At 41.0% G+C, this 13,038-nt stretch overlaps 1 protein-coding gene across 1 annotated transcript in view; it reads right to left on the bottom strand.

Annotated features, from left to right (window-relative positions):
- Positions 1 to 13,038, bottom strand: part of sntg1 (syntrophin, gamma 1) — a 92,883-nt gene that overhangs the window by 57,677 nt on the left and 22,168 nt on the right. Inside the window, exons 4-6 of the mRNA XM_052023510.1 lie at positions 5,374 to 5,431; positions 5,230 to 5,273; positions 5,069 to 5,110 (exon numbers count right to left, since the gene is read on the bottom strand). Of these exons, the coding sequence (XP_051879470.1) occupies positions 5,069 to 5,110; positions 5,230 to 5,273; positions 5,374 to 5,431 (144 nt within the window). The remainder of the gene's footprint in view (positions 1 to 5,068; positions 5,111 to 5,229; positions 5,274 to 5,373; positions 5,432 to 13,038) is intronic.

The following is a 13,038-nucleotide window of genomic DNA, read 5'->3' as shown; positions in this document are numbered from 1 at the left end:
GACTCTGACTCTCGTGAACCCCAGGGAAGAAAATGTGCTAATTACCATCTACTGCATACCCTCAGATGATGAAGTAGCACTCCGTCATGTTGAAGACCATCTTGAAAAATGAATGGAAAAAGCCAAGATCCCAGAATACATGTTGAGTAGAGAAATGCGATGGTCATCGTCAAATGTGTCTGGGTACCACCAAAACTGATTGAGCTGACCAAGCCTGAAGAGCAGAATAAATCTTCAGTTTTCTCTATTCAATCCATATATGAAAAAATAGCTGAGAAAACAAGAGATAGAAAAGACTACAGAATACTGTACATGACTGTAGAAATACATCATGTAGACTACAGACTACATGACTGTAGAACTGAACACTCATGCTCCAGAAATAGCTGCATCTTAAGTAAAGCTATTCCAGTACAGCTGCAAAAGTGTCATCTGCGGAAGAAAATATTGGCAGGATGTATCGTGTCCACAAGGTGCAGGACAAATCTAATTTGAAAAGGCACACACCAATCATCTTCAGCCAAATGATGCAAGGTGCAACAAATGGTGCTAGTATGCAGCAAACACGGAATAAGAGTGAGATAATTCCTTGACATTGAGGTTGCTATGACTGAGTGTGGCATCAAAAAATCCTGGTGAAACTGAAGTCAGTGGAAATCTTGTGACAAAGTCTCTATTGGCTGAGTCATATCTCACACAGAGGAATGTGTTGTCGGAGGCCAATCATTCCAGTCGCAGAACATAGCTGCGGAAGTTCCTCAGGGAAGTATCCCAGCCCCAGCCATTACTCATTGCTTCATCAATGGCATTCCTCCATCATAAGTTCCAAACTGGAGATATTTGCTTGTAAATGCTCAACACTCAGTTCTACCCACAGTCCAGCCCACATACAGCATGACCTCAACATTCATCAGACTTAGGCTAATAAATGACAAGTAAAACGCGTGGTACAACAGTACCAGACAATGACCATCTCCAACAAGGAAGAGTCTAACTGCCTCCCTTTGACCTTCCATGGCATTGTCATTGATGAATTCCCCACAATCAACACACTGAGACAATTGCAGCACCCAGATCAAAGAGATGCAGGGAAGAGAAGCAGGGCAGAGACTGTGTATCCATCAGCAAGTGACTCAGCTCTTGACTCCCTAAAGCCCTTTCCACTATTTAAGAAAGACCCATGAGGAGCATGATCTTCTTTAAGAATGGAAATCAGATCCCAGAAGGAGGAATTGCCAAGAACAGCAACACTGCATTTATCAGGAAGTTAGAGAAACATACATGGGAAAAAGAGAAGGAATGAAAAGAAACCCAAGTGGAGCAGAGATGCTAACATAAAGGAACTAGTTCAAATAGCCTGCTCATGTGTTTCAGATTTGATGGAATTCTAAAACTGTCTCACCAAACTTTAGAGAATTTTACGTGAAAACAACTAAGGGCGCTGTGTAATGTTGTTGGAAATGAGCATCTCCCAACTTGGTTTAAGATCAGGATCAGGCAAAAGAGACAAAAATGGTTTGGGGAGTTGGAACAATGGAATTTGTCTCTGATTTGCCTTTATTATTGAGGCCCATACCTGGACTCCGTGGGAACTCAATCAAGTTTGACTTAAAAAATTGTAATGGGCAGAAATTCATCCTCCATGTGGTTCCTCTATCAATATGTTTTTAAGTAAATTTAATTTGATAGGAACATAAATATCACCCTGTAAGGAATGGGCCCTCTAACTAACATTGGTTATTCATTGAGCAAGAAAGTAAAAGTTCATAATTAATATTTCCAATGGGAACTCTTGCAAACAAACATCACAAACAAACTTGTAATAAGTTCTGTTCAGCAAACTATTTGTTTTGGAAAATTTTAAGTTCTTACTTAAGTGCAATATTAGTTGTTACCACAGTGCAATCCATGAAATAGCTTTGGTTTTAATGTCCCTGTGCTTCAAGCTCATCAATTATTTCCTTAGATTTTATGTATTCAGGTATAATGTTAATTTGTATGAAATCTTTCCATACCTAAAGCTCATGACAAAATGCTGTCTGGCTTGTTAGTAAATTCCTCCAGGGGGATACTAAGACAAAAGGAGAATTAGTAGAGCTACAGCATTTTACAGTAAGTGTTTCTTTGTGACAAGAATATGCAAAACTAATTGTTCTTAAGTAGTAGGCATTGAAGCAAAAATCAATAGATATTAGCACCTTGAATAATGAAGCTTGCACCAAATGGATTGTCAAGTAAAATATCCAGGTAATTAGCATGTATTTTTCCCCATTTGGGAGTCAAGGGCATAGCATTTTAGCATGCACACATAGCAAATTAATGATGGTAGTATCAAATAAGTGAAGTGTATAGACTCCAAATGGAAACTGATTCTCACACAGAATGTAAAGACTATTCTTGGAATCAGATTATAAACGTAAAAAGATTCATTAATGTATCATTGCACAGCTACCTATCTTTGTTGATGCTAATATATCTCAGTGGAAGACTAATGGGTTGAAGTCATGCTGTGTAATGTTACAAACAATTGTGATAATATATTCTGATGTAATTCCTCTGCATACTATTTAATTGGTTTATTATAAATTGGCTAACAATTTCAATAAAATCATGCACAGAGGAATGTCCAATGCATACTTAGCACGAACATTAATGATATCTAATTAATGACATTTGTTTACCAGTGCCATCATAATGACAGGATGTGTATCAGCAGACAGGATTGTATTTGCATCTCTGTGGAGGCATTTGCTCTGAAGATTGTGCTGGAACTGCCAATTTAAAGAACAGTACACAAGCACATTGAGTGAACTCCTTCATCAAAACCATAACTGTCGCACATTTGTGTTTTCTCAACTTTTGAAACATTGGTTTGATACTCTGGGCATTTTCATGCAGCCATTTCCTTCAAGAGGATGGTGCAGAATTTGAATACATTGTGACTCCCCTTCAGAAGAAATTCAACTCAAATATGTGAAACTTCCCGGTTTGGTGTGAAAATATTTATAACTGTGCAGTTCACTATATCAGTGAGCCATTCATGCATTTCCTCTACATATTCAGCAGTCAGCAGAGGCTTAAACAAAACATTCTTTCAGCTTAGCTTTAAGGGCAGGTTCTACTATCACTGTATCTGGGTGAAGCCTGTCTCACCAGCAGGTCAGGCCACCATGGGTGGGAATACAATTGTATTCAGGCTGGATGAAGCCCTCGGCATTGACTCCTGTGCTCTCTCAAGTCTCATGATATCATGTCACACATAAGCAAGAAATCTCCTAATTACCAAGCACAGACCTTCCTCAGCTGAAAGGTCACTGCGTATCCATGTTGAACGGCACTTGGAAAGAACAGTAACAGTAGCAATGACATAGAATGTGGAGACTTCAAAGTCCAACACCAAGAATGGCTTGGAAGCATCACCACTGACTGAACAGTCAAATGCTGAAGGACATAGGTGTAGACTAGCAGCAGATAGTGATGAAACCATCATGAAATTTTTGACCATGGCCTCAAAAATTTCTTTGCTGCGGGTACTTCTTTCCATGATGTAATTGGTACAGATAACCACTGCACAGTATTTACGGAGACAAAGTCCCATCTTCATACTGAGGATACCTACCATCGTGTTGTCTAGCACTCCAATTGTACTGAATGGGATAGATTCAAATTAGAACCATTCACCTCAAGACAGGGCATCCATGAAGCATGATGGGCCATCACCAGCAGCAGAAATATACACCATCACATTCAATAATTCATGGCACAGCATATTTCTCACTGTGTACAGGTTGGGTATCCTGAACACTACCTCATTGTTCCTATTTTTGGCACTACTTTAGTTTTGTAACTTGTAGATTTTTATGTCTTTGCACTGTGCTGCTGCCGCAAAACAACAAATTTCACGTCATATGTCAATGATAATAAATCTGATTCTGATTCTGTGGCAAGTGCTCACATCCTGACACCAGTTGTAAGGTACACAAGTCAGAGGGATGATGGAATACTCTCTGTATGCTGGTTGAGTACTGCTGCAACAAACCACAAGAAGCTAAACATCATCCAGGACGAAGCAACCACTCAATGGTCCCTCTCCACCATCCATCCATTCCCTCCACTATCAGCTGAAGTATGTATTATCTACAAAATGCACTGCAGTTACTCACATGGAACACTTCAACTGTAATATTCAAGCCCAAGAGCTTTACCGTCAAGGAAAATAAGAGCAACAGGTGCATGGAAGCACAACCACCTGCAGGTTCCCCTCTAAGAAGCACATCATTCTGACTTGGACATATATCACTGATCTTTCATCATCTCTGGGTCTAAATCCAGAACTGTGGGAGTGCCTTCGTCAGAAGGACTGCAGTGGTTTAAGAAGGCAGCTTGTTACCATCTTCTGAAGGTCACTTAGAGATGGGCAATGAAGGTTTTCTTAACCAGTGACTCCCACATCCCAAAAAGTGAAAAGCTTTTGATGTCTCCCCTTTCTATAGATAACTGTGAGATCATTAACATCCACACAAAGGTTGTGGAGCACAGCACTGATTGGCAAAGCCAGTGACCTTGGATCATGTCTTTATGGGATTCCTTCATTCTAAGGAACCTAAGGGTTTTCGTTTGACTTGAATTAGAGAAGAGGAACCTGGCTGTTTAATCAGTGCATCTGAGGTCCCAATATTATTTGAAATATTGGCACATATACTGAGGCAAATGCAACAGGAATGTTAAGACAAAATGTAGGGGCAATTTTCTACTTCAGTGATCATGGTGCACATCGAGAATTTAGATGAAGAAATTGCCTGTGAGTCTTCATCCATTAAAAAGAAATATCATCTCATATTTTTCATTTTGGCAAATTGAATTTGGCTGCATTTAGTTAAAATGTCGGCCTTCTCAGCCACTCATATAAACAAGATTGTTGACATGTGAAAGGTTTAAACCTCAACTTGTCTGGAAGTTCTAAAAAGATAGCTACATGAGACAGGTGTCAAAATGCATACATATTACAGGGTGAGCTCTGCTTCAATCAAGAAAAAAGGAGCAAAATCAGAAATTAATTTGTACTCACCACTTCTTCATGTTTGCAATTTCTAACATTTATTCCATTTATCTAATGGTCCAGGGAAAGCAGGAGAAAAAGAGAAAAAAAATTGTTGACAAAATTGAATTCACTGGAATTGTCAGTTGGTACTAACTGCTTAATTAAAAAAACATTGACAGCGAACTCACCTGAAGGATAGCATCTCCGATAAACAGTAAACCTGATAGATCAGCTTTGTAAATAATACAGGAGAAGAAAGGATAAAGTGTCAAGTGTCTTATTGACAAATTGTATTAAAACAATAGAAAATAAATAAGCCAAATGTGTCATACCTCTTTGTTCTTTTGAGATTTTCGATATTATGACTGGAATATTGTGCTCTGCTCCACCCTGGAGATATAGAATTGTAAGAGAGCATGATATACAGCAAAAACTGTTTTTGTTTCAATAACATGGGACAGTGCAGATATACCTACATGGGTGATTGGTTAGAATCACTAAAATCTATCCTTAATAAAAGCAGTGACATTTAATAGTAACGGGAAGTGAATGAAATGAAATGTCATGGGGCTTATTCAGTGGGTCTTTTAATTAATTCATGAGATATGGGTGAAACTGGGAAGGCCGGTATTTACTGCCCATTCCTAAATGCCTGAGAAGGTGCTACTGCACCTCTTGAGTTAATGCGGTCTCTGTGGTGAAAGTTAGCACACTGTGCTGTTAGGATGGAAGTTTCAGGATTTTCATCCAAAAAAAATGTTTTGAGCATTCTATTTGCATCCTTGCTTGTGTGCAGGTGGAGCACATGCAACTGTAAAGTTAGGTGGCAATTGCTGCCCAATTCTTCCCCTCTACCTCTTTGTGGTTGGATTCCAAGCAACAGTGCAGATGTTGACATTTAGTTTAGAAATGGACTGCAGAATTCCTTGGCGCATCTCATAATACAAGCAGAAAAACTGGGTACTTCCTGATCATGTCTGCCATCCATTAACATCACAGACTGTGATTTGTGCCTGTGATTTTGAGATATGTTGCCCCAATGAGTGCCAAGGAGCAGCACAGTGGGAGCTTTTGCCATAGATTTTCATGAGTTTTAGCACCTACTTGTTTTTGTGGCACTTACTGAACATCTTCCAGACTGAATCTTTTAGAGAGCAGCGAGCAGAATGAAATGAGCACAGACTCCAAATATTTCACTGAGAACATATGTACCCGACTAATTGTAACATTGGTGATATTTTTGAGACATTCCAATTAAAGCTCATTGTGGTTTTTGTAGCACTGCATGGAAGAAGCTATGCCAGAGTAATCATGACCCAATTACAATTTCCTTTCTTTTTCAATCTTTTTATTAGTTTTCAAGTTAATACAGATTGATATATAGCATCAATATTTATACATGTAATACAAAGAGATCAGGTAATCATAAAGAACAATAAAATATAAAAAAAATCTGTAGATCCAACGATCTCTTAGTAAATGAATATAATATAAAAGAAAGGAAAGAAAAAGATTTATTATATAAATTTAAAAAAAACCAAATCAATAAGAAAAGTTAGAAACAATATGAAACAAAAAAATGCTTTTTTAAAAAAAACAAACAACAAAAAAAAACTGGGCTAAAATTTCTCAGTAGAAACAGAGCAATATTATGTCATCAAGTCCGTTCCTCCAAGTTGCAATTACAATTTCCATTGGCCTTGACACACACTCACCTACTAATGGCAATTGGGATCTCTCTTTCCAGGTCAAAATCAGGGATGCTTTGGCAGCTGTACTTATTCAGGCCTCACATGCGAGGTCAGTCAGCTGTACTCTGAAACACGCCTGCTCCTTCTTTCAGATATCTTGCAATGATAGCCCATGGGGATGGTACAGAGGTAATCCTTCTCCAAGTACTGGATGCAGCACCATCTCCATTTCTCTGGCCATTAGACATGGGGCTTTCAGTTGTACTAGGATGGCTCTTGCCTAGATTCGTGCCTGCATAAGAACTCCTTTTACATTTCACTTACTTATCCATCCCCTATCTTTACAGCTTGTATGAATTTTCAAAAATGTTTACGATGATTTATGGTAACGTTAACCTTTAATTATCCCTTTAAATTTCTCTAGCACCCACTTGTCCTCTACCACTAGTTTATTCCCAAATTTCCTCTGTGTTTGCTATGAATAATTCTTTAAATTACCATCACCAGATACCCTGCACTATTTGTGTCTCATTTTTCAATCAGTCGGGTTTAGCATCAGTTCTGAAACATTTGGAACTGACTGAGGCCTATAGATATTAAATAATTTGACCCCTATGTGGTAAAGAGCAGTGTGTATGTTAGCACAACTGGAACTTTCACTGCAAATGTCGAGCAATGGGCATTAATCTGGGAAGCTGTTCTGTGAGATCAGAATAATTGTGCATTTGCACCATGTAGGTCAATGCTATAGAAACCTTTCTAAATGGAAAGTCATTATGTAGGAATAACTGTCAGAACCCTTTATGCTTCATTGCCAGCTCTTATGGTATTATCTGTTGAAATTTAAGTGGGTAATTTGGTGGCTCGCCAGAATGAGCTGCATATTTTGCCTGCCTCAAACTTGATAGCTGTTCAAAAAGATTGACATGTGAAAGGCTCAGGGACTGGAATGGTTGCTTCAAGTGCCAGGTTTTAGATGTTTCAGAAGGGACAGGGAGGGAGGTAAAAGAGTTGGGGGAGTGGCACTGTTGATCAGAGATAGTATCACGGCTGCGGAAAAGGTGGACGTCGTGGAGGGACTGTCTACGGAGTCTCTGTGGGTGGAGGTTAGGAACAGGAAGGGGTCAATAACTTTACTGGGTGTTTTTTATAGGCCACCCAATAGTAACAGGGATATTGAGGAGCAGATAGGGAAGCAGATCCTAGAAAAGTGTGAGAATAACAGAGTTGCTGTGATAGGGGATTTTTATTTCCCAAACGTCGATTGGCATCTCCAGACAGTGAGGGGTTTAGATGGAGAGGAGTTTGTTATGTGTGTTCAGGAAGGATTCTTGACACAATATGTAGATAGGCCTACAAGAGGAGTGGCTGTGCTTGATTTGGTATTGGGAAATGAACCTGGTCAGGTGTCAGATCTCTCAGTGGGTGAACATTTTGGTGATAGTGATCATAATTCTATACATTAGCACTGGAGAGAGATAGGAACAGACAGACTAGAAAGGCGTTTACTTGGAGTAAGGGGAATTATGAGGCTCTCAGGCAAGAAATTGGAAGATTAAATTGGGAACAGATGTTCTCGGGGAAAAGTATGGAGGAAATGTGGCAAATATTCAGGGGATATTTGTGTGGCGTTCTGCATAGGCATGTTCCAATGAGACAGGGGATTCACGAGAGGATACAGGAACCGTGGTGTACAAAGGCTATAATAAATCTAGTCAAAAGGAAAAGGAAAGCTTACAAAAGGTACAGAGAGCTAGGTAATGTTAGAGATCTGGAAGAGTATAAGGCTAATATGAAGGAGCTTAAGAAGGAGTTTAGGAGAGCCAGAAGGGGGCATGAGAAGGCCTTGGCGGGCAGGATTAAGGAAAATCCCAAGGCATTCTACAGGCATGTGAAGAGCAAGAGGATAAGATGCGAAAGAATAGGGCCTATCAAGTGCAGTAGTGGGAAAGTGTGTATGGATCCAGAAGAAATAGCGGAGGTACTTAATGAATACTTTATGTTAGTATTCACGATGGAAAAAGATCTGGGGGATTGTAGTGGGGACTTGCAGCAGGCTGAAAAGCTTGAGCATATAAATATTAGGAAAGAGGAGGTGCTGAAACTCTTGGAAAGCATCAAGTTGGATAAGTCGCCGGGACCGGATGAGATGTACCCCAGGCTGCTGTGGGAGGCGAGGGAAGAGATTGTGGAGCCTCTGATGATGATCTTTGCATCGTCAATGGAGACAGGAGAGGTTCCGGAAGATTGGAGGGTTGCGGATGTTGTTCCTTTATTCAAGAAAGGGAGTAGTGATAGCCCAGGGAATTATAGACCACTGAGTCTCACCTCAGTGGTTGGTAAGCTAATGGAAAAGATCCTGAGAGGCAGGATTTATGAACATCTGGAGAGGTATAATATGATTAGGAATAGTCAGCATGGCTTTGTCAAGGGTAGGTCCTGCCTTATGAGACTGATTGAATTTTTTGAGGATGTGACTAAACACATCGATGAAGGGAGAGCAGTAGATGTAGTGTATATGGATTTCAGCAAAGCATTTGATAAGGTACCCCATGCAAGGCTTATTGAGAAAATAAGGAGACATGGAGCAGATGCAGTTCAACCCAGATAAGTGTGAAGTGGTTCACTTTGGTAGGTCAAATATGATGGCAGAATATAGTCTTAATGGTAGGACTCTTGGCAGTGTGGAGGATCAGAGGGATCTTGGGGTCTGAGTCCATAAGACATTCAAAGTGGCTGCCAGGTTGACTCCGTGGTTAAGAAGGCATATGGTGTATTGTCTTTCATTAATCGGGGAATTGAATTTAGGAGCCGAGAGGTATTTTTGCAGCTATATAGGTCCCTGGTCAGACCCCACTTGGAGTACTGTGTTCAGTTCTGGTTGCCTCACTACAGGAAGGATGTGGAAGCCATAGAGAGGGTGCAGAGGGGATTTACTAGGATGCTGCCTGGAATGCAGAGCATGTCTTATGAAAGTAAGTTGAGGGAACTCGGCCTTTTCTCCTTGGAGCAACGGAGGATGAGGGGAGACCTGATAGAGGTATTTAAGATGATGAGAGCTATTGATGAGGTAGATAGTCAGAGGCTTTTCCCCAGTGCTGAAATGGTGACCACAAGAGGACGTAGGTTTAAGGTGCTGGGGAGTAGATATAGAGGAGATGTCAGGGGTAAGTTTTTTACTCAGAGAGTGGTGAGTGCGTGGAATGGGCTGCCGGCAACTGTGGTGGAGGCGGATTCGATAGGGTCTTTTAAGAGACTGTTAGATAGGTACATGGAGCTGAGAAAAATAGAGAGCTATGGGTAAGCCTAGTAATTTCTAGGGTAGGGACATGTTCGGCACAGCTTTGTGGGCTGAAGGGCCTGAATTGTGCTGTAGTTTTTCTATGTTCTATGAAAGAAAAGTGGCACCAGCAGAGCCTAGAACTGCTGTACAACCACTATATCAATATAAGGTGACTAAAAGGGTGAATACTAATAAAAGTACAAACAGCTGATGTGGTTTAAAATATATAGGATAAACTGGACAATGCAGGAAATAAGGGAAAACATTATGATGTGAGATAAACTCACACCGGTTCCAGGCAGCACTGAAACCTGATGTTCCCTGTTGATCAACAGAATTGTAGTGCTTTGCCAGTGCCAATGCTAAATTGCTCAATGCTTTTGCAAGGTGATATAATTTTGGAAGTGGCTGGAGCCAGTTAAAGCTAGCCTGTATTACTTAAAACCAACAAAAACAACATAAGGTGTTTCTGGTTTAAGAGTTGACAGCAGCAGGTGCCACTTTCTCGAGCAAGGCTATCATAGCATGGAAGCAGATGGTTCTACGCTTTTCTGTTGCTGCTTTGAAATTGCTCAAGGAGGTGAAAAGGAGAGATGTCCTCTGTTGAACAGAGAACAGTATGTCCTCCACTACAAAGAAAGCAGGAGGAGATGAATGCATGAATCTAAACACCATAGAGCTGACTAGAATGCTGCAGAAAATTCAATGACTTCAAATCGGTGGTCAGCTTCAATTTACAAATGTTATATAACACCCACTACATTACTAAATTCAAATAATGTTCACCGTCACTCATCTTCCAATAATCTCAATTCACAGGGCACATATCACTAACGTTAACTTACTATTCCACAATCCCACAGTGCCTCAAACCCACATTTCAGAGCCTGCACACAATATCAACTACAACCAAACAAGTGAACTATTTGAGGATGTGTGATAGCGAGCACATTATGGAACACGCAGTAATACACGTCCCTCTCTTCTACAAGGCAGCAGGTACATGATTGCTGGTTTCATCAGCAAACTATCAGGGGGCACTCAGGTTCGATGCATCACCTTAACCACCAATGGAGCTGGTTATATCCAGTATTCTAGAGCTACAGATATGACTAGACTGTGGCCAGTAATGACATTCAGATCAGTAAATGAGCTGATATTCTAATAGCTCTAATTCTCCTTTTCAAATAAACTGGAGAGTGCTTTTTTTGTTTAACAAGGTGAAGACGATAGAAGCACGCACTTCTTGCTTCCACTCCTACCAACTTCCCTTCATGACTTTAACCATGTGTCTATAGAGTCATAGAATCATAGAAGATGGGAACAGGCCCTTTGGCCACCAAGTCCACTCCAACTTTCAAGCATTCATTTACTCTAATCCTATACTAAGCTGAGAAGTTCTCATCAACTGCACCCAGTGGCCAAGTAATGTACCAAACTACACATCTTTGTGATGTGGGAGGAAACTGGAACACCTAGGGGAAACCTACAGAATCACAGGGAGGACGTGCAAACTCTACATGGATGGCACTGGAAACGAGGATTGTACCTAGATTGTTGGAGGTATGAGACAGCTGCTCTACAAGCTGTGGCACTCGCTCTCTTTTCAGAAAGCCATGGACCTGGCTGATGGAACAAGGAACTTAGAAGGGAGCAAAAATAATGAAAATACTATTACTTGACCCAATCCACCTTGCCTCTACCACAGCTGCTGCATGATTTAGACATTAGTATGAAAGCAGAATCTGTATATGATGAGTTACTGGGTACAAATGGTCTGCAGTCAGGACAGGGCAAATGGCAGCCCATGCCAAATTCTTGGAAGATGATATAACACACAAGTTTTGCTGCAGGACTTTAATGGACCTACCTAGAGAAGAAGGCTGATGGGGCTATGTGGGAGGGAAGGGTTGGATAGATCTTAGAGCAGGATAAAATGGTGGCATAACATTGTGGGCCGAAGGGCCTGTACTGTGCTGTAAAGTTCTAATGTTCCAATGAATCCACAAGTAAATGTTTGGGGCATTTACAGGCATGCCAGATAGTCAACGTGCAATGTCACATAACATGGAAGAGTTCAGGACTAGAGAAACAAAGGACTGCAGGTGCTGGAATATAGATTAAAAACACAATAATGCTGGAGGAACTCAGCAGGCCAGGCAGCATCCATGGAGAAAAGCAGGCAGTCAACATTTTGGGTCAGGACCCTTCTTCAGGACTGAAGATAGGAGAAGGGGAAGCCCAATATATAGGAGGGAAAAGCAGAGCAGTAATAGGTGAACAAAAGAGGGGAGGCGGGGTGGGCACATTATGGTGATAGGGAGATGCAGGGAAGAGATAGTGATGGGGGAGGAGGGGAGAGCAGATCCACCAGGGGATGGGTCAAAGGTAAGGAGAGAGAAGGAAAAAAAGGGGTATAGAAAAAAGAGAGATAGGCTATGAAAGGGAAGAAAAGAAAAGCCATGGTGGGGGGGGCGGGGTTTGTGGGGGGGGGGGAGGGCGTGTGAGGATTATTTAAAGTGGGAGAATTCAATATTCATGCTGTCAGGCTGCAAGATTCCAAGACGGAAAATGTGGTCCTGTTCCTCCAATTTGCACTTGGAATTCAGGAGATCAGGACTACTCACACGTGATATTGTGCTGAGCTTGCAAACCATCCTTTTCAGCAATGGAAACAGTAGCAGTTTCACTTCTGGAGTCTACATGATAAATTGTTGGGTCATATTTCAGATCGCATTACAGCATAGCAAAAGCCACACAACCTCTGACGCTGCAATGGATGCACAGAATGCAATCAGGCCTCAGTGTTCAGAAAGACTAGAATGTTGTCACAGGAGTGCACCGATTAGTTTTCTCCAGCAGAACACAAGGCTTGCCCAGGCATTGCTGTCCGTGAGTGTGATGGCCCCCCGCAGGACAAATCAGTCTGGATGACAATGTATGTGAGCCCACCATTCCTGCTCCAGCAGTTATGCTTCTGGAGCTTGTATAATCTAGTTCCATTAAAATCAATCAAATGGAAT

This window comes from Pristis pectinata, chromosome 9, assembly GCF_009764475.1.
Source record: "Pristis pectinata isolate sPriPec2 chromosome 9, sPriPec2.1.pri, whole genome shotgun sequence".
Classification (NCBI taxonomy): Eukaryota; Metazoa; Chordata; class Chondrichthyes; order Rhinopristiformes; family Pristidae; genus Pristis; species Pristis pectinata.
The sequence above is the reverse complement of the archived record's forward strand: the minus strand, read 5'-3'. Positions and strand labels throughout refer to the sequence as shown.